Source organism: Physeter macrocephalus, chromosome 16 (assembly GCF_002837175.3).
Source record: "Physeter macrocephalus isolate SW-GA chromosome 16, ASM283717v5, whole genome shotgun sequence".
NCBI lineage: Eukaryota > Metazoa > Chordata > Mammalia > Artiodactyla > Physeteridae > Physeter > Physeter macrocephalus.
The window spans coordinates 99,142,402-99,164,336 of NC_041229.1; the positions used below are offsets into that span (position 1 = coordinate 99,142,402).

Consider the following 21,935-nt stretch of genomic DNA (forward strand, 5'->3'; position numbering starts at 1 on the left):
GTATATATATATATATACACACACCCACAACTGAATCACTTTGCTGTACCCCTGAAACTAATACAACACATTGTAAATCAAGTATACTTCAATTAAAAAAAATACATAGTACAAATTTGAGTTCATCCATTGAATTAAATTTAGTATGGGAAAATGAATAATGACTTAGGGGAGTTTCTCAAGGGGGAATGCAGAGCTGAGTTCACAGAGATAAGACCCTGAAGGCTGTATCACAGGGACTGTGCTCACCTGGGTCTGCATTTCACACAGGTGGGCCATCAGCTCCTCCAACTGCACAGCTGCTGAGGTTTTAGGAGGTGGTGGTGATTCCTTTGGCTCTTGTACCTCACTACAGGGAGAAAACAAAAGTCATACCAACACATCAAAACTCAAATAAATGTTAGGCCATGCATAAAATACTAGAAAACGCAGTTTTAACTATTAACCCCTTAGATATGACTAAAACTAGAGACAGAGACTATTTTTTAAAAATAGGTACTAAACATCCGAACAAGGTCTCCCTGCCTTTGTCTCCATGTTTCCTTCTGGTCGTCTCAAAAACTGACTATTGTTCTCAAGTGCATGAAGAAAAGTGCCAGACCTGTAGCTGGGTGGCCATTCTCCCCCCAACAACCAGGAAATAAGCGGCCTCTGGAAAGAGTTTGAAGACCACGGTCCAATGTGTATTTTTTATTTTAACAGCATTCTTTTTTAAATTATAAAGTATTATATCTTCTTTCAGTTATTGTCAAGTGAAAGACAAAAAATAAATATATAATATATATACTATATATTTATATGTTTAATATATATTTCTATAACACATAATAATATTTATATAATATATAAAATACATAAAAATAAATAAATACAGAGAAGACATTGGTCCATGGGCCCCAGAAACAGTAAACAGATTTTTATTCAAATACCTGCATAATCATTAGTAAAATTAACCACGTGTGAGGACACAAAATAGAGTCTAATAAATTCTAAGAAGTAAATCATACAGACCATATTCTATCTACTTAAGTAAAAATAAAGTAATTCTAAGTAATTCTTGGGAGGAAGAAAAAATTAACAATTTTCAAACTATTTAGAAATAGCTATAAAATCACACATCCTCTTCAGAGGTGAAAGCAAAATGTTATTGAGAGGAAAAATATAAATAGACTTAGGTGCAATATTGAAAAATAAAAAAGACCAGAAGCAAATGAAACATCTAACTCAAGACTCTTAAAAAATAAAAAATAAAATAATAATTAAACAGAATGAATAAAAGCATAAGTCAATTAAACAGAAAACAAACCAAAAAAACTAACAGCTTTTTGGGAGCGTTGTATAAATTACCAAGTACATAATAAAATATAGAAAAATCACCCAGTAGGTTCAATGAATATCTCAGAAACTTGGTACTAAAACCAAAGACAGAACGGTGTACGTGTGTGTGTGTGTGTGTGTGTGTGTGGTACTGTGCATACCAGTCATCCAAGAATGGTTCAACATTACACAAAGGATTATTATAATTCACTATACTAACAGAAAAAGAGAAAATCTTTATAAACATATTGAGAAGTACTGAAAAGCAATTGAAAACAAATTTAACCACCATTCCTGTTGTTGAAGATTGAGGAGAAGAAAAATTCCATAACCTGACAAAATATGTCTATAAAAATCGATAACAAGCCTCATATTTAATAGTCAAATACTGAACACATTTCTAATTAAGGGAAGAGGAGGACAAGGCTCCTACTATCATTGCTAGTCTCCAATATTATTCCAGAATGCATTAGCAAATGCATTTAAAAGTAAAACTAAGAGATTTATATGTTTTAAAGAAAAACGTAAAGCACTCTCACTCTTTTAAAATATATAATAATATTCCTAGAAAATGACAGATAAATGATATAACAACTATTATAATGAATTTTTAAAAATCAGGATGGCTACTAGATACAAGAATAAAATGAAATAATTAGTGTCTTTCCTATAGACCAGGGGTAACTGATTTGAAAATCCAATGAGGAGAAAAATGTGTTCACAATACCAAGAAAAAAATATATTAAGTATTAAAGAATAAATCTAACAAGAAATGTGTAAGATTTCTATGAAGAAAAATCACTAAAAAGAAGACCCACCTAAATAAATATGCATAATATGATGTCAGTTTCTCCCAATTAAACTATAAATTCAATGTAATCCATACAAAAATTATAATCGAATTATTCAAGTTAATAGGCTGATGCTAAAATTCAAAACAAGCGAGAACACTCAAGGCAATCTTGAAGGAAAAAAAAAACAACAGGGATAACTTGTCCCAGTAGATGCGGTATCCTATAGAGTGATAATAATTTAATTTGTGTGATGTTGGTAAAGAAACAAACAAGTAGATCAAAAGTAGGGTAGACTAGAAAACCCAGAAACAGACTCTGGTACCATGAGCACTTTGCATATGGTAAACATGGCATTTCAAATAATCAGAAACAGACTATTAGAATCAAGGTGCATGATAACCTGTTTGGAACACAATAAATTTAGATCCCTAACACACTGTACACACAAATGTGTTTTTAATGAATTCAAGATGTAAATGTTTAAACAAAAGTACTAGAAGAAATGGAGGATTTTTTAATAATTTGGAGTGATACTTTCCTAAGAAAGGCATAAAACTCTGAAGTGATGTCAAAAAAGAAAAAATATTGATAAAGATAGTATTAAAAAATTTAACATGAATAAATATTTAAAACATAAACAATATTCAAATATTTAAAAGTTGATTAATCAATAGTAAAAATATAACCCAAAAGAAACCTAAGCTAAGGATTTTTTAAAAAGTAAGTTTCAGGGCTTCCCTGGTGGCACAGTGGTTGAGAGTCCGCCTGCCGATTCAGGGGACGTGGGTTCGTGCCCCGGTCCGGGAAGATCCCACATGCCGCGGAGCGGCTGGGCCCGTGAGCCGTGGCCGCTGAGCCTGCGCGTCTGGAGCCTGTGCTCCACAGTGGGAGAGGCCACAACAGTGAGAGGCCCGCGTACCGCAAAAAAAAAAAAAAAAAAAAGTTAGTTTCAGAAAAAGAAATTTGAATGTTTACTACATAAAAATATACTCAATCTCAATCTTTAATATGGAAATTAAATGGTGAGATACCATTTTTTTCCCGTGAATCAAAGTTTTGAAAGATTGACAATATGCAGTGTTGGCAAAAGTCAGGGTTAGTTCTACACAGATACATTTACATATATTATAGGTAGCTACATAAATTATAAAACCCTTTGCAAGGCAGTATCTATCAATATTTCAAATGCATATACCCTTGGATGCAGCAATTTCACTTCTAAGACTCTAGCCTACAGAAAAATTGGACATATCTATAAAGATATACGTACAAGAACATTCCTTAAAACACAGAAACAGAATAGTTTTCATGAGCAAATTAAAACTAAACTAAATGAAAATATAGTCAAATAAATTATGGTCCACCCATGCTATAGAATAACCCTGCAGCTGCTAAAAAGAATGCCGACATAGAATTTTATGAACTAAGGAAGACTTCTAATTTATATTGTTAACTTAAAAAAGCAAGGCCCAGAACAGTATGAAAAATATCCTTCCATTTATGTAATTTTAAAAGCACAGATGCATAAGTATGAATATGCATACACAAAGGTCTGTAAGGAGACATACCTACCGGCACAGTTACCTAAGGAGCTGGTAATTAGGTGGTGGGAGGACAGACTCTACTGCAGGTGGTCTCACATCTTACCCTGTATATCTTGCGTTTCTTTGACTTTTTTTTTTTTTTTTTGGTGGTGCCAGCGTGGCTTGCGGGATCTTAGTTCCCCAACCAGGGATTGAACCCGGGCCCAGCAGTGAAAGCGCAGAGTCCTAATCACTGGACCACCAGGGAAGTCCCTTCTCTGACTTTTTTTAAAGACTATTTTTCAGGGCAGTTTTAGGTTTACAGCAATATTAAGCAGAAGGTACCTCTCTGACTTTTTATATACGTGAGTTTATAAAATAATTGTGTACATGAAGTTGTATTTTCAAAACAAAGGTCCTCTATACTAGAAAAGAAACAATGATGAAAACAGATGAGGCGGTAGGGGTGGCAGATGGGGCATCAGCAGTACAATTCTCACGTATATCTTAGTTATACACACATGCACACATTCATAAATAACAATTCCATAAACAACCTTCCGTATACTACATTAATACAGTTACAGTGTTGTAAGTCCTACTAAAATTATTTTTAAATATAAAATTAATATGTTAAATGTAGAACATTTTAAAACTGCAGAGGAATACAAAGAAAAAACTAAACCACACATAATCTTCCTTTTGAGAGGCAGGTAATACTCTAGACATGCTGGCTTATATTTTCACACTCTTCTATGATTGTGTATGATTTTAGAAAATTTGAATATTACTGTTTTTTTCATGTTTTAAAGTTAACATTTTTCCATAACCTTATGCACATCCTTATCTTTGCAAACGTAATAGTTAACTTTTATTGAGTGTGTATACTACACCAGGCACTCTGTAAAGGGTTTTACACATGTTCTCTTTAAATCCTCATAAAAACCTTAAAGGTAAGTTTTATCACTCCCAGATGAAAAAACTGGGGCCTAGAGAAGTCAAAAACTTTGCTCTACCCAATACAGATGGCAAATAACAGAGTTTGGGCCTGCAGACTGTGAAGCTTGTGTTTTCTATCACTAAATTATCTTTTAAAATGATATATAAAGGCTATATAGTTTTCAAATGCATAATGTGCCATAATTTATTAAATCAATCACTTATTGTTAGACACCTATATTGCTTCTGATTTTCACTGTTATAATCAATACTGCTACATAAATATTTGATACTTATTTCCATAGAGTACATTCTGAGAAGTGGAATCACTGGGTTAGATAGGTAACTGACTCTGGAATAATGTTTGCAATCAACATTAACCAAGAAGCTTAGCTAACAACCCACCAAACTGTGTGTGTGTGTGTGACAGAGACACACACACACACAAAGCAATAAATAAAACCAAATATTCTACGTCTTTCACTAAATATGTTTCCAAAAATGACAACAAAGTCTTACTACTTTACTTATTTTTATGTATTTATCAGCTAGGGAAAAAGTAGAAGGAAGATGCTTATCTTCCTCTGTTAAGAAAAAAAGACTATCTCTTGGGTACAACATGTCCTGCTACTGACTCAGTTTGAGTTATTTAACAAAGAAAATTTAGGAGGAAGTGGATCTCTTCCCTTCTTAAAAGACTGTCTTTTAGGTCCAACATGGCCTCCTGCCCCACATAAGTTTGGGTTTTTTGGGGTTTTTTTTGTTTTTTTTTGTTTTTGGAGTAGGGGTGTTTAATCTAAGCACAAAAATGGTCAGGTGACTGATTTAGTTCTTGGAGGCTTCCAACAAAGTACAGAGGAGCTCTCTCTCACAACTCTTTTCAGTCATAATCCCTTAGTAATTGCTGCCACAGGCATGTGTCTTAGAAATACAAAAGGAAGCAAGACTGGGAACACATTCTTCTGCCCTGTGCCCCAGTGTAGAATAAATGTAGTTTCTTATATGGGTCTGCATAATCCTAAAAACCTGTCCATCTTACAGGTGGGGTATACTTGTGCTATTGAAAGAACTCTTACCGGTTTCTAACTAGACTCCTAGTGCAGTGTATAAAGAGAAATAGATCATTGCCAAAATACCCTAAGAGTAATTGAGTCAACAATATAAACTTCTAAATAAGAAATGACAGACCTTGAAGAGTTGATGTTTGCCTCACTACAGGAAATGTTTGTGAAAAGAGAGAAACCTCAAATCAGAGCTCCTTTGATTTGTCCCCAGACCTACTGAAGATGATACAGGCGCTTAGCATGCCATCAGCAACAACTTCATTACTCCGAGGTTTTAATAATACAAATACAAGAGATGCGTTTAAAAAAATCCAGACTTCTCAAGTGAGGGGCTTCATTTTTTCCCCATTCATTCCTCTGCAATATATTTATGAAGTCTCCCTATTTTTTTTTTTTGTTTTTTTTTTTTTTTTTTTTTTGGTACGCGGGCCTCTCACTGCTGTGGTCTCTCCCGTTGCGGAGCACAGGCTCCGGACGCGCAGGCTCAGCGGCCATGGCTCACGGGCCCAGCCGCTCCGCGGCACGTGGGATCTTCCCGGACCGGGGCACGAACCTGTGTCCCCTGCATCGGCAGGCAGACTGCCAACCACTGCGCCACCAGGGAAGCCCCTCCCTCCCTATTCTTACCAAAATTATTTCTGTTTATATAAAAGATACATTTCTAAATACTATCATATTATATTCACGACTAGTATTTCAAGGTATTGGTACTTTTAAAGTTGAAAGTAATGTCTGGTTAATTTAAGCCACAGCCAGAGGAAATGGTGGAAACAATGCAGGAATCTTCTTCCTGTGTGTCTCATGCTCCATCTGTACATGTGAGCCTTGTTGGCTCTTAATTATAGCAGCCTCGGGTTTGTATCAGTCCATTACATATTTACTAGGCCACCTGGATTTCATATCACTCTCCCACTCAGATCTACACAATAAGTATCATTCAGTAATGGTTAAGTACATCGATCAAGGTCCACTCAGGAAAATACAAACGCTAGGAGTAAGAAGAAGGAATTTAATCCAGAAATTTGATTACACAGGTGATGGGAGAGCTAAGAAGCAAACAGAAAACATTGAGGGAACCCAGAGATTAGCTACAGCAGGAAGCCATGAGGCCAAAGGGACAAAGCAAAGAGGCAAAGTTACCAGAGCCCAGGAGCCCACGTTAACAGGCATAAACTGGAACCACGGCAGACCTATTTTTCTCCAGCTGAAGCCATAAAAGTAGATATAACTGCTGACAGAGACACTGTGGAGAGAGAGATTGGGGGAGCAAAGGCCCTAAATTTCCCTGCCTTTCACCCTCCAGTCTCTCCACAGTGCCTCCCATTGGTTGAAACCAGTAAAAGCCTACAGACTCTGGAGCCTGGAAAACCCAACCTGCAGGGTTCAGCTCCCCTGGAGTACAGAGCAGAGCAAGAGAAGAGGGAGAAAGGGGTCTGATGGGAAATAGATCACAGATTTGTACTACAGAGGAGGGGGTGTCAATAAGTTACCATTGGCATGCCATCAACTGATCACAATGTCAGATATACAGGAAAATGGCTGTTGGTTGGGCTGGTTCTCATCGTATACGTTCCTGTGTTTATTAGTATTTCCATTAAAGTCTTGGTTTCCTCAATTAAAAAAAAAATTACAGCCTACTGTGTACCAGGTACTGTTTTGTTGTTGTTGTTTTGCTTTGTTTTCATTTTTTTACAAGGGGGAGAGACAGGAAGGCCTAGGAGACTTGCCCACCAGGCAGCTTCCTAGAACTGGAATAAGCTGGCATATGTATTAGTAAATTGGCTTCACTCTCATCAAAGTAGAAAGTGCCTTAAAGTGGGGAGTTGTAAAAAGACTTCAAAAGACAGCACAGGTCCTTCCCTTATTTTTACACCGTGTGTGCACTATTGGTTGCAATTCTGAAACCAAATCATATGTGGTGTAGTACTCTTCACCAAGCATGGACCTTTACTGTCTACATTTTAAACCCTTTGTTTCCCAGAATGCTGTCTCACTTTTTTAAAAAAATTGCAAGCTATAACTGAAGAGAGAACAGGAAAAGTGGCCTATTAATTTTTTTAGACTGTCAATTCTGCTTTGGCCAGAAGAGATAATTTAGTAAGTGGATCTGTTTCAATATGTAACTTTTATTAAAAGGAAATCCCTCCACCACTAAATAAATTTTGAGCAAATATGGAAAGAAGTATATATTCATTAATCTTCCATGGAGACACACTGTTTTAGTGCAGCCCTGATCCTAGGTCTGATTTTGTCGGCATCTTGCTGAAATTTCTTTAGGTGTTTTCTCTTTTGTGAACTGAAGCATGATATCTGAAATGGCGGGGCCAAAACATCTGTGGTGACTTGGACTATTTACACTTTTTCAGGTGGTAAAAGGAATAGCAGAGCCCACCAGCCTGGACAACCCGTCTAAAAGCCAGGCTCCTTGAGAAACTGCCCAGTCAGCTGGGCAGAAATCCACCTCTGCTCACAGATCATGGAACAAGGGGGAGGGTAGTAGGAATTCCAATAATAAACACCTGCAAAGCAAATTATGGTGCAAACACAGGTGATAACAATGATCTAATAAACAATTTTTTAAATATTTACTTTTAAAAAATACCTGTGGACATGGGGCTCCTGGATTTTGGTAGTATACACGAGCTGCACCTAAGACATACAAGTGAGAGAAGAAAGAATGAATTTCTGTTGGATGCTGGATAAACAAGGTCCTACTGTATAGTACAGAGAACTATATTCAATACCCTGTGATACTAGCACACCACTGTAAAGCAGTTATACTCCAATAAAGATGTTAAAAAAATATCCTGTGATAAACCATAATGGAAAAGAATATGAAAAAGAATACATATATATATGTATAACTGAATCACTTTGCTGTACAGCAGAAATTGACACATTGTAAATCAACTATACCTCAATAAAATAATTTTTTAAATAAAAAAAAAATGTTGGTACTTATCTACACCCAGAGTAGAAGATGTTTTTAGCTGCTAAAGGGGACGATAACTAGCCTATCTCTGAAATCTCCTTTCACAAGGCAGAGGAGTACCAGCCATCCCACAGAGAAAGGCCAAATTCTAAGCACAGTAGCTGGCATGTGAACAAATACGGTGTCCCCCTCCCTGCCCTAACTGACATAGAGAAGTCATCGTACTCAGAAAAGAACCATAAAACAAACAAAATGAGTCAGAGCAAAGCCCCTTTAACTAGACAGGATGGTGTCTAGGGGAAGACTATAACACAATTAAATTTAACATACCAAAAGAAATAATGAGCGACTGTAAAGGGTAGTTGGCCAGTAGTTTATTTCACGAACAAATATTTACTGAGTGCCTGTCATGTGCCAGGGCTGAGGATGCAGGAGTCAACAAACAAAACAAAACAAAGGAACAGAAATGTTCCTGAGCCTTACATTATGGTGGTGAGAAACAGATAATAAATTAATATGTAAAAAAATAATAAAAATTAACGAAGGGTAGGAGATAAGAAATGGGGGAGGGATGGCATTTCTAAATATATTGGTCAGGGAAGGACTCACTGAGAAAGGGGCACTTGGACAAGGGCTTATAGGGGGGTGAGGGAAGCATGCAGATATCAAGGGTAACATGATCCAGATAGACAGCACCCTGGAGCATCTATGGAGCAGATAGGAGGCGAGTGAACCAGTGAGACAGGGGCAAAGAGTACAAGGGGCCAAGTCATGCAAGTAGGGTGACCATATAATTCATTATTCAAACTGGGACACCTTTGAGAGTGAAGGAGGGGACTAAAAAATAATTAATATTACATTAATTTTTTAAATATGTATTTATGGACCAAAATTTTATTTTATTATATTGGTAGACCAATAAACTAATTCTATTCAAATAAAATTTTCTAGAATATTTTTAAATGGCACACAGCTATGAACATGAAAGCAAAAAAACTTTAAACCTTTCATATTGATTATTTAAACATTTAAAAATAGCATAAGTAAATAATTATTCTTGAGATATAGATATATTTATATATACCTTAATTGGCTACTTAGCCATTGTTGCCTTTAACGTTGTGATGTGAAAATTTTTCTGAAAAATGTCTTTCTTTTCAATATGATCTTATTTATTTTTATATTTTTTATAAAATTGCAACCTTCTACAAAGCTTCATTTTATGGTTAGTATATTTGAAATTGTTGACACTGCTTCTCCATAGCCCATAATAGTTTTAACTGAGAAAAGACTCTCTCTCCAGATGCTGATGAACCTGTAAGTTCAGAGCAGATTCTGCTAAATGGAAGATATTCTGAATTCTATTTTTTATATTAAAATGTGTAATTATTTCAGCTCCAATATTTTCACATGTGCTGTATTTCTGCCTCCACTCGGCCCACCTTTCTTCAATAATATTTTTACAGGACAGAGCTCTTAAATTGTCTCTATTTGTGATGCCTTTTAACACTTCATCAAATGTAGATACGGCAAAATCATAGGCCTTTACAATTTCATCCCATTGCGGTGGGAAGATAAATTTATCCAATTAAAATCGGGAGGTCCGTCAAAGTCAAGATGTTTCCAAAGCACGATTTTCAAGTTAAGTAATTAAACCATTTGAACTTTCATCTTTTGATTTGTTGAATTCCTCCCAGGCTTTTGTAGGGAGAAATCTGAGCTTCTTCCTTTTTGTAAGCTTTGTTTCACATAATTGCAACTTGTTAAAAACTCCAAAAGCTGACTTTTCATGCTACATTCATTAAATAATTCGATTAAATATTTCCAACTGATTTTGCACATAATGTGGCCTAAATTTAGGCTGCTTTACAAAGTGGTTTTTCAAAGGCTCAGGCTCACAGGCAATGAAGAGAGAAAATACATACAGCCATGCTAATACATTTTTACATTCAACAAGAGCTTCTGTCACAAAAGTTTTGTAGATGAGCTATATATATACTCTGATTGTGTACAAATATACATACATATATAATTTGTAAATTTTAACAATTGCAGTTTCTATTTTGATTGGTGGAATACTAAAGCTTATTTGGATGCAGTCATGAATTTTGTGCATATCACAACCAATTCCAAGTACATATCTGCTCCATAGGCTTTTAAGTATGTAAGAACATTGATTTTACCACTATGCTCTGCTCCACCAAAATCTGTATTAGTATTATCACCCCCCCAAAACAACATTTTATCTCCATTGTTGAACTTTTCAACTAAATTTACAATGGCATTAACAATCTCATTTTAGACAAAAGAATGAACTTCTAAATATTTTGCTTTGATTCTTTGAATTGGATGTAAAAATTAAACCATTTTGAAATTAAATTTTCTGCTGGTTTTTTTTTTTTTTTTTTTTTTTTTTTTGCGGTACGCGGGCCTCTCCTCCGCGGCATGTGGGATCTTCCCGGACCGGGGCACGAACCCGTGTCCCCTGCATCGGCAGGCGGACTCTCAACCACTGCGCCACCAGGGAAGGGAAGCCCCTGACATTAAATTTTCTAATTGAGGTCTCTAATTGATTTAATCTGGTATTATGTGACGGCTTGCAAAGGGAATCAATTAATTAATCATCACCAATTCACTTTACTTACAAGCACAAGAAAACTTGGAATTGAAAATGAGCAAAATTAATTTAGAAGAGTAATTTGATCCAAAGGGAAAGGTGTGCTTTTCAATGACATGTAAACATACCTCCTGCAGCTTCACATATTGAATTATCATCTGCTGGCCCATTCTTCTTAAATTAGACGTTAATTTTTGAAGTAGATCCTGATGCTTCTTCCCCATATTTGTGTCTTGTGGTTTTCAAATGGACAGTGATAATTCTATTCCCCCCACAGTGGATGGTAAATGTTAACAAATACTTAGATTACACATCCGTTATCAACTTTATTTTATTTTATTACTTTTTTTATTTGGTTGCTCTGGGTCTTCTTAGTTGTGGCAGATGGGCTCCTGAGTTGCAGCATGCGAGCTCTTAGTTGTGGCATGCATGTGGGATCTAGTTCCCTGACCAGGGGTCGAACCCAGGCCCCCTGCATTGGGAGCGCCGAGTCTAAACTACTGCACCACCAGGGAAGTCCCATCATCAACTTTCTTGAGACAGTTAAACGTGCAGTTTTGGTTTTGGTTTGAGCCAAACGCTGCTGAAAGCATTTGTTGCAAAATTTAAAAGCATTACCAAATAATAAAACTAACAGTTATAACTTTAATATACAATTAGTGACAAAACTGATTTAACAAGAACATTTAGATTATACTGTACTCTATGGCAAGAATGCTCAGCCTCTATTTCCTAGACACAACTTGTATGACATTAAGTCACAATTTCCCATATTTCTTTCGGACCCTGAAGAGGCTCCCCACATCTCACAGACCACCACATGGACCACAGCACAGCATGAGTGGTGCTATACCAAGTGGCCATCAGGGGAAAAAAAAACCTCAAGGTTTTTCCTGCCACCACCTAAGACCAGAGGAGTTAGCTGCCCCTGACGGCTGTGCTTGAACTCTTAGCTTTAACAGCCAGCACCTTGCACATTATCCTTCAAAGGGAGCTGTCAGTTAGATTTTGTCTTATCAGGATCAGGAAATGAGAGACAAGTGGTCATTAGTCTTTTAGATCCAGCTACAATAAAATAAGAACTCTGTTCACTGCACGTGTGTTTTACATGCTACTACACAAGACTGTGAGAGAAGCTAGAAGAACCAAATGGAGGTCTATTAATCCATGCTGGTTTACTTTAATGCAAATACTAATTTTAAAAATTTCACACACACAAAAAATGGAAAACCTGGGGTAAAAGGTAAAGTCAGTAATAGGATGTCAAGAAAATAAGCATAAACCCAGGCTCTTCCAAGGGAACCAAGACATAGGTCACCCCATAAAGTCAGTGTAAAGACTGTGGCTTTTATAGCAAATGAGATGAGAATTCATCTCATGCGGTTCTGAGTAGAAGAATAAGATGATCTGCTTTAAGTTTTACAGGATTATCCTGGCTGCTTTTTGGCGAATAAATTGCAGGGGGGCGGTCAGGATAGGGGATCAGTTAGGAATCTATGGCTATAATCTCATAGTGAGAACAAAGACAATAGCTCCTTAGTAGAGATATAAATGTGTATCCTAAAAACTGTATGTATGTAGCTGGAAGGAAGAACAGTTAAAAGGGAAACCTACCCATAGGCTCCAATTTCAAGTCTGTGCTACTGGTGATTTCCTTTAGTGTACAAGGATGAATCAGAATATCATAGTTGAGAAACACCAGATATGAAGAGCACCAACTTAATTCCTCTTTACACTAATCCATTCTCATCAAGTAACCTTCTAATCATAAAGTAGATGCATGTAGACTTATCCATAGGAAGGGAACACATATATCAGCAAATACTAGTATCTCTTCTACTTGATAGTTTAAACTTAACCAGAAATTAATAAATTGGATTTCTGGGGTTTTTTTATACATAATCTTTTATGAGTTTAGTTTGTGTTGGTTCCCTAGAGCTTGGTCATCTCTGGATATACTAATTGAATTTCCTAATATATTCAGCAGAAAATAAGAGCTGGAAAGTGGTGATCCTAAAAAGTCATCCTGAGAAGATCTGGCTGAGCTGCTGCCTGGCCTTGCCCAGGTGACCTCTGGCCTTACTGAGTGCCATTCCAGTCAAACTGCAACATGCATCTCTGATACCCAGATGGTGATATCAGACTATCCCAAGTGAATTAGGGAATACTCTGACTGTTACCAGGCCCTCAGGAAAAAAAAAAAAAAAAAGTTCTCAAAGGTTTATTGTTTTACGATGATTTTTCTCCATTCTCCTCTTCTTTCTGAAAACAACCACCTTTAAGTTATCATTGAGTAATTCTTTTCTCTTTCTTGGATATATGACTTTCCTTTTGCATCATTTTATGTAAGATACAATTAATTTTCAGAAATGCACTCAAATATCTATATTCAAGGTACTCCAATAAATGAAAAGTTACCGGAAAGGGACTTGAGTCATCCGGAATGGAAGGGGCATTTGAGGTCTCAGCATCGTTACTCTCCTTTCTGGAATGCTGATCCAGGGGAGGAGAAGCTGTGTTGGAGTATTCATCACTCTCCTGGAGGATGGAGTATTCCAGTTCCTCCAACAAGGCATCTATATCAAAAGATACAAGGGAATCATGACATAGAATATGTACGTTTTCTGGAACAATTATCCTCTTAAATATCCCCACTGTGCCTCCATTCATCTCCTTCTTCTCTTGGGTCTTAAGAGAAGGATAAATTCAAACATCCTCCCTTACTCCTTATTTGACTTCAAGAATATGGTCTATTCTACCAGGAGATGTTTAATGCCCTCTGCATACTGTAGCCTGCTTCTTATTTCCTATGGTTGCATTCAATTTCATAGCCTTATTCTACAATTTGACTTTTTATATTGCAGCATATTCATTTTTATCATTTATTTAGAGTGGATCACCCACGAAGATCTCCAATTAGAAAAACGTAAATGCTACATATTTTTTCCATCAGAAAAATATAAGCAATTATATTACAGTTTTCCAAAACATAACAGTAGAGTAAAACTTATTCTTAATCCTGATAATTTTTTTTCTTATATCCTCAGCACATAACAAAATTCTCAAAGCAAAGTATAAGTATTCTGTCATTTCAGGTGTGGGGAGAAAAAGGGATTGGAGGGGAAACAGATGTTGCAAAGTCAAGCAAGATGCTGCAATCCAAACAGCTGAGATTTGTTTCTCTTGTAGTTTTCTTGGGAAAAACCAATGGACTTTATTGTATGAGTATTACACTGTTACCTTTCTGTTTTGAGGGAATTAATGTTAATAATAAAATTAACATAGGACAGGCATTGTGCTCAGGAGTGTATATACTTCTTATATATTTAATTATATATTTATATATTTACTCATCCTAATGCTTTGAGGCAAGTGATAGCATTGTCCTTACTTTGTAGATTAAGAAAGAGACAAATACCTTGCTTAAGGGCACACTGCTACTGAGTGCAGAACCTGGCTGATCCTGGGCTATCTGATCCCTGGCCCCTGCAAGTCAGAAATTCCAGACCCCATTTCCATGGGGATTCTCTGAATCATCTTGGCATGACACTTTCTTTTCTGAAGCTGTTTCCTCATCTACATAATAAAGCAATTGTATCACAACAGTGTTTTTTTAATTTGTGGATCAAGACCCACTAGTAGATCTCCAGTGGATTTCTTACCACAGATTGTAGTTTTTCAACTTTGCAAAACACTGGATTATATTATTTCTAAGGATCTGCCTAGTTCTAAAGTCTTCAGATGAGGAAAATGAACTTTACAGGACATTAAAAAAAAGATTTTAATTTATTTCAGATATTCGGGGATGGGTATTTCTTAATGGCATAAGAAAAGATCTAAACATTTCTGACAAATGAAATCCTCTACAGATCTTTCTCAAGAATCCAGCTCACAAATATAATGAATTTTATCCACCATTTTAGAGATAAGCAAACTGAGCTAAACTCTTCAGGGCAAATGATCCTTCAACAAACTGCAATGGAAAAGAAGAGATAGAGGGGGAACCACTAGGTTAAAAGACACATAAGAGACAACTGACTTCAATGTATGACTCTTAAATAAACAAGCACAAACCAAACAAAGAAAGAAAGAAACAATTAGTAATACTGAACAGTGACTGAAAATTCAGTAAGTAGTAAGTACTGTTAACTTATTTTAGTTGTGATAGGATATTTGATAATATTAAGTAATTTCTGTTAATATTTTAGGTGTGATAATGGTATTTCACGACATTAAGAAATTACTATTAAGGATATTATGGATATGATAATGGTATTATGGTTATTTGTATAAATGTATATATATATTTATGCTGAAATATTTACATATGAAATGATATAATGCGTGAAATCACTTTAAAATAATCTAGGAATGGAAGGAATGGGTGGATGTGTACATGAAATAAGATTAACCAAGAGTTGATAATTGTTTAAGGTGACTGATGGGTACATCAGATTTCTTTAACTATTTTCTTTCCTTTTGTAAATTTTAAAATTATCTATAATAAAAGGTTTTTAAAAAGAAGAGGAAAGAAAAGAAAAAGTAAGGTAGAAACAGAAAGTAAAACTTTTTCTCTCAGGACTTTACTAGCCAAACTGAATGCCAAATCTCTGAGATCCAAATTTTTATTCTATAGCCCTCTATTAAGATATAGCTTCTTTCTTTTCTATTTCCTAAGCTTTGCTCCAAACAGAAGTCATGGTTCCTCTTGGATTCAAAATAAAAAGTCGGGACTTCCCTGGTGGTGCAGCAGATAAGAATCTGCCTGCCAATGCAGGGGACACGGGTTCTATTCCTAGTCCAGGAAGATCCCACATGCCGCAGAGCAACTAAGCCTGTGCGCCACAACTACTGAGCCTCCGTGCCTGGAGCCCACGCACCGCAACTAAGAGTAGCCCCCGCTGGCCACAAGAGAAAGCCCGAGCACAGCCCAAGCACAGCAACGAAGACCCAACGCAGCCAAAAATAAATAAAATTAAATCTTTAAAAAAAAAAAAAGGCATTTACAATAAAGATGAGGGGAGAGGGAAGACCCTCTACAAGAGAAGCAAACCATATCACTAAGAGTAGAAGGTTACCCTTAGACGCGCCAGCTAACCACAGTTACTAAAACTCCTTTCTGGGTCGTGAGTTAACAGGCCTTTCTTTTCCTGTTTCCTATGAGTGTACATATCACCAACACCCCGAGATTATCTCCCTTTTGGCCAGATGCTGTAATTTGAAGATGACTAATTTCAGCATGATAAATACGGGACTACTGGTGCAGGGTGGCGGGTATCAGACTGAACACGCTGCAGTCCGTTTTCATAGCGCCTCATCTGTGGAAATCAAAGTGTCAACATTCACAGGAAGGGAAGTCAGTGAGGTGTCTTGAGGGTCTCACTAGACTGTAACGACTTCATTCAGAGCCAGAGTCTGCTCGCGCTTCCCCGTTATCTAGCATCCCCATGTAATGAGGGTTTAGGTAAGACTTTCTGGGTGGATATAAACTACTAACCTTGGGGGCAGTACTACAGAGAGGAAATATTGGCCCGCCTGGGCTGACTTGTCCTCCACGCTATTTCTCCACATTGGAGAAGAAACACCCACCCTCAGTCTTTTGGGTAGTTATTGAGCTGATGACAATTTGAAGAAGCAACTGAGGTGTAGCTATTAACAGCCTAATGAGGTTTAGCCACCTGGATAACATACATGAATGCTACCTTCCAGGCCACTTGGTACTTTCCACATTCCTGGATCAAATTTCTCTGCCATTCATCCTACTGAGGAAATGCAAAACTGCGCAAATCTACTTTATAAAAAATTTTAAAATTATCTGGGTTATCCTATTGGCTGGAACACCAGAGCCAACAAACTGCTAAAATAGGAGAACACCTTGTCACGTAATCGGTTTTGGTGTCAGATGCTCCTATGAGTGACATTGAACATATTATGTTTTTCTTAGTTTTCTCATTTGAAAAAAAAGAGTGGATAAAACCTATTTCAGAAGTTTGCTTGGAACACTAAAATGATTAACATATGTACAAATGCAGCTTAAGTCACTGAATAAGTATTACTTCCCTTGCCGATTACCTACATTAAAGCCATGAGGTATCCCTAAAATAAAAAAGCAGAACTGGACTCTGGAGGAACTCGTACAGAAATGTGAACTTCCCCAGCCTTCACACAGGATAAGAACTGGGAGTCTACCCCAAATCCAAAATATATTCTACGCCAACTATCAAAATAGACTTTAGGGGGCATCTCTGGCGGCGCAGCGGTTGACAGTCCGCCTGCCGATGCAGGGGACGCGGGTTCGTGCCCCGGTCCGGGAGGATCCCACATGCCACGGAGCGGCTGGGCCCGTGAGCCATGGCCGCTGAGCCTGCGCGTCCGGAGCCCGTGCTCCGCAACGGGAGAGGCCACAACAGCGAGAGGCCCGCGTACCGCAAAAAAAAAAAAAAAAAAAGACAACATGCAAGATGTTTTTTGTTGTTGTCATTTGCACTTTTGACATACCCCAAACATACAAAAACCCAGGACACTGTGTAATTATGCAGCTTGAACATTGGGTAAAGGTGACTCAGTGTTAGTAAGGATGACAGCAACAAAAGTTGGCAAAAGATATGGAATGAGTCCCAAGAATGACAGACCTTACATTACTCCAAAGGTTTGAAATCAGGGATCTCTCTGAGCAGTGTGGCCAATGGCTTCACTGCTGGTTTCAATTGTTTTGGAGTGGAAGGAGGTATCATATTTGCAGGCCATGGTAATCTGTTCCTTCAGAATTGCTGTCAATAAAATCTTAGCAATGAAAGCACTGGAGTAATAGTGCTGTGTCTTATTTAATACTAAACCATGGAACAAATGAAACCGCTCTGGCCTTTCTCCAACCCTTGCGAATCCCTCATTCTTGTACTTCTATTCCATTTCTTCTTATAACCCCCTTTAACCCCCCTCCTTTTTCTTTTTCCCCCCAAATCACATCTCTGAACTTGCCAACTCTGTGACCACCCTATGATCTCCAGCAGCTCCCAAGAGGCAAAATGCTCATAATAAAATGACAATTTCAATCACAATTCAGTCCAAAAGTATTTGTGCAGAGTTTACTCTGTGGTTAGCACCAAATTCTCTGCCTATTGTGCCTCTGCAAACAGCAAACCCATAGTTCCCCAAAATAACATAGTTCCTCATGCTTCACTCTTGGTTGGCCTGAGGTCAGGAAAGAAGTGAAAATAAAATCTTCCAACACTATCCTCCATCTGGCTAGAAGTATACCCCACCACACATGGAGATGGAAGCCAAGTCTTCACTCCCTCAGAGTTTCTCCTCCAAGAAGCTTCTCACTCACCCAACTCTTCCATTGTCACACACCCAAGATGCTCTGGTACCACAGGTTGTGAGGAACTCTTTTGGCATGTGTTGAAGAAGAGGACCGCAAAGGAACTGAATGAGCCAGCGTGAAGCAGCCTCTATAACCCTTTTTGGTTCCTGTATTTGCCTAGCACTTCCTCTCTTTTGATTTGGTGAGTTTCTTTCTTTCTTTTTTTTTTTTTTTTTGTAGGTCAGAGTTTTAAAAAATGAGCCTGACATAAAAGGGGAGTAATTGGATTTGAGTTCTGGCTGTGCATTGGCCAGGGTGATAAAGAATCAAAACTAATTTTGAAAAATTTGAGAACCTACTATGTGCCTGGATTCATCTTGAATTCATGGGAATGCAGATTTGCACTTGTGTTTTTGCCCAGTGTGGGTATCCTGCTGTAACTGTGCATGAAGGAATCTGATATTTTTTTCCCCTGAGGGACCACGGAAGCATTATCTCCTTCATAAAATTTCCATCAGAGTTAACTAGTACCCAATTCATTTTGCTTAATTATCCAGAAATTGTGCTTACCTGGTTTTCTGAATAGATCATCAACCCATTAAAGGCAGAAAAAAAAAGAGATACAAACGAACTTATTTATAAAATAGAAGCAGACTCACAGACTTAGAGAACTGAATTTATGGTTACCAGAGGGGAAGTGGGGGGGAGGGATAGTTAGGGAATGTGGGATGGGCACACTACTATATTTAAAATGGATAACCAACAAGGACCTACTGTACAGCACAGGGAACTCTGCTCAATATTCTGTAACAACCTAATTGGGAAAAGAATTTGAAAAAGAATAGATACATGTATATGTGTAACTGAATCACTTTGCTGTACACCTGAAACTAATATAACATTGTTAATCAACTATACTCCAATATAAAATAAAAAGATAAAAAAAAAAAGGCAGAACAGGAGTCTCAGGACCAGGTTCACATTTGGATTCTCAGTGCCAAGTTTATTTCAGTGGTTCAAAATGCAAACAACTATAGGGGTCATGAAGAATGAAACTGGAAGGTTTAAGACACCAGGTTCTAAGCTGCAGACATCTCGATTAAGCACAATTCCTGCCTAGTTATATTGTCTTAGTTTCTCTAAAGAGTGACACTGAGGTTAACTTTCACTTTTTTTTTTTAACCACTGTGATTTTATTCACCTTGAACAAAATAAAACAATTACGAAAGGCCTACTATGAGAAGGCAGTACATAAAGAACTAAAATTACGGTCCTGTGAAATAGATATTATCCCCATTTTTACCAGTGGTGAAATAGATACAAGGAATAGAAACTTGCTAAAGATAATATAATTAGCAGGTGGCTTTGCTACTTACTATAACAGATTTAACTTCAAAGCCTGTAATCTTTCCTCTACAACACAGTGGTCATTTTAAGGTTAATCTAAAGGAATCATTCATTCTCCATTCCATTGTGACTCTAAGGCTTAAAAAAAATTTTTTTAATGTAAAGGAGATCCCACTCTGCATTACTTTGAGCAGCCATTGGATGTCAGTGCCATTCTAAAAGTCTGCTCACTGCAAACATAGGTTTGAAAAATTCCCATCCACACTATGCTAAACAGTTTTTACAACTGAAATGCCATTACCCGCATGAAAGTGCAAAACACTCAACAGAGAAGATGAACATTTGCCCAATCTGAAGTGGTAACTGAGCCAAAATACTGGAAGGAAAAATGCTCTTCAGCATTTGTCTTGCAGATATTGGACTCCATCTGCAGTTTAACTAAATGATTAATGTGAAATTTAGAACTTGATTCCGAGATCTTGTTTCCATTCACTTACGTTGGAGATTTTTAACCCCGGATGCTTTAGTTTCCAGGGGTAAGAACTGTTCCTGCAAATCACTCCTCGATTATAATGGATGAAAGGAAAAAACGAAGCAACGCAAAAAGCTCACAGCCATCACCAAATGCAACTTGGAGATAAGCAAACGGAAACGCCCTTTGATGCGTTAGGGCAATTTAGTTTCACATGCTAGCTGAGAGAAAAGTAATTTCTGACAAAGCTGCTATTCTGACCATGCTTCCTGTGCAGCAACATTTAAAAACCGCAGAAGCAGATGGTTTCAGGGTGGGGAGTGTGAGGGAGGCCTGCAGTTTTCCGGGTAGGTCACGCTAACAACCCTTCACCTCCCTTCCTTCCAGCCCAGGGACCACAGCCAAGTTAAGCAGCCGATACCAGTTCCTCGGCCCCGACAAAATCTAGTAAAAAAGCAATTCTACAATTATTTCTACAAACTTTTATTAAGAATCAAATGAGTGGTAGGAATTGTGCTAGCCCCCCTAGGACCCAACGGAACCAGATTCAATCCCTGATCTCCAGACGCTCACAGGTTAGTGGGTCAGACACAGAAGACGAATATTGCAGATACAAACGCTAACCGGTCCCAGATGAAGTGCCACCTAACCAGACAAACATAAGGGCTATTACGTATCCACCCTACAAATGGTTCGCCAACACCAAGTACGAAACTACGGAAACCCTGCCAGGCAAATGCCACCAGCTACTGGGCTCACAATTGTGGCCAGATCTGCGCAGGCGTTGAGGCCTAACACTGCCTCCCCGGAAGAGTAAAATCGAAACGCGGAATGAGTAAACTACCTTTCCCATCGCGCATCAGTCAAATACTCCCAGCATTCTCTCCGCCTCTGGCTTCGTATCTTTTTTCCTAAGGCGTAGGATAAGTTGAACTTCATTTCCCAGGATGCCCCTGGGCAAGTTAACCATGCTCATGCGCCAAAAGGCGGGTCCTCCTTGCCCTCACGACCCCGCCTCTGTCCTACCGCCGCCATTTTTTCAGAGACTTTCATCCGGCAGCCGACGGGGCTTTTTTTCTTAAAGGAGAAGCGACAGCTCAAAAAAATTTCCCCCTTCTCCCCGCAAGACCTGGCGGCGCTGGGGACAGAAAGGCTACAGACAGGAAAGTGGGATCTGGGTGGGGGCAGAAGAACGCCGAGGCTACTTCCGCGGCTTAAGGAAGAAGGATAGAAAGAGCCCTTGTGGCATTAGCGGCTCCTTAGGGAGGCAGGTGCGCGCGCAGCCATTCCAGGGTGCGCGCGAGGCGGGGAAAGAGGTGCGTTTTTTTCCCACCAACCTCCTCGCGAGACCTGCCCCTCCCACTGCCCTTAGCGCGCGTTGAGCTCCGGAGGTGGGGGAGAAAGGTCACTTTGGCATTGTCGCGAGACGCAGCCGTTTAACGGTGAGAACGGGTGCGCGGGGAAGAAAACCTCGCGCGCTCCCTTGGAGCCGTTTCCTGATTGGTTGAAGGGAGGGGTGGGGGAGGGAACCGGTACGCCGCTGCGTGAGAGACCGCGGGGGGCGGGGCGAAGAAGCCGTTCCTCCTCTCCGATTGGTCCGCTGAGCGTCTGTGGCGGGCGCGCGCGC

The 21,935-nt window shown here is 38.3% G+C and overlaps 1 protein-coding gene across 5 annotated transcripts in view; it reads right to left on the reverse strand.

The window, feature by feature from the left end:
- The window catches only part of LPXN (leupaxin), a 43,250-nt gene that overhangs the window by 20,365 nt on the left and 950 nt on the right, over positions 1 to 21,935 (reverse strand). For 2 of the 5 annotated variants that reach the window (XR_003676357.2, XM_028477388.2), the window contains exons 2-4: positions 13,605 to 13,762; positions 8,240 to 8,286; positions 250 to 349 (exon numbers count right to left, since the gene is read on the reverse strand). Coding sequence is in view for 4 of the 5 variants with exons in the window: in XM_028477388.2 (XP_028333189.1) it covers positions 250 to 349; positions 8,240 to 8,286; positions 13,605 to 13,762 (305 nt within the window). In the remaining variant the exon portion in view is untranslated. Of the gene's footprint in view, positions 1 to 249; positions 350 to 8,239; positions 8,287 to 13,604; positions 13,763 to 18,516; positions 18,611 to 21,152; positions 21,829 to 21,935 lie in introns of those variants that run through there. The other 3 variants (XM_007115638.4, XM_007115640.3, XM_024133115.3) reach the window with 3 other exon arrangements.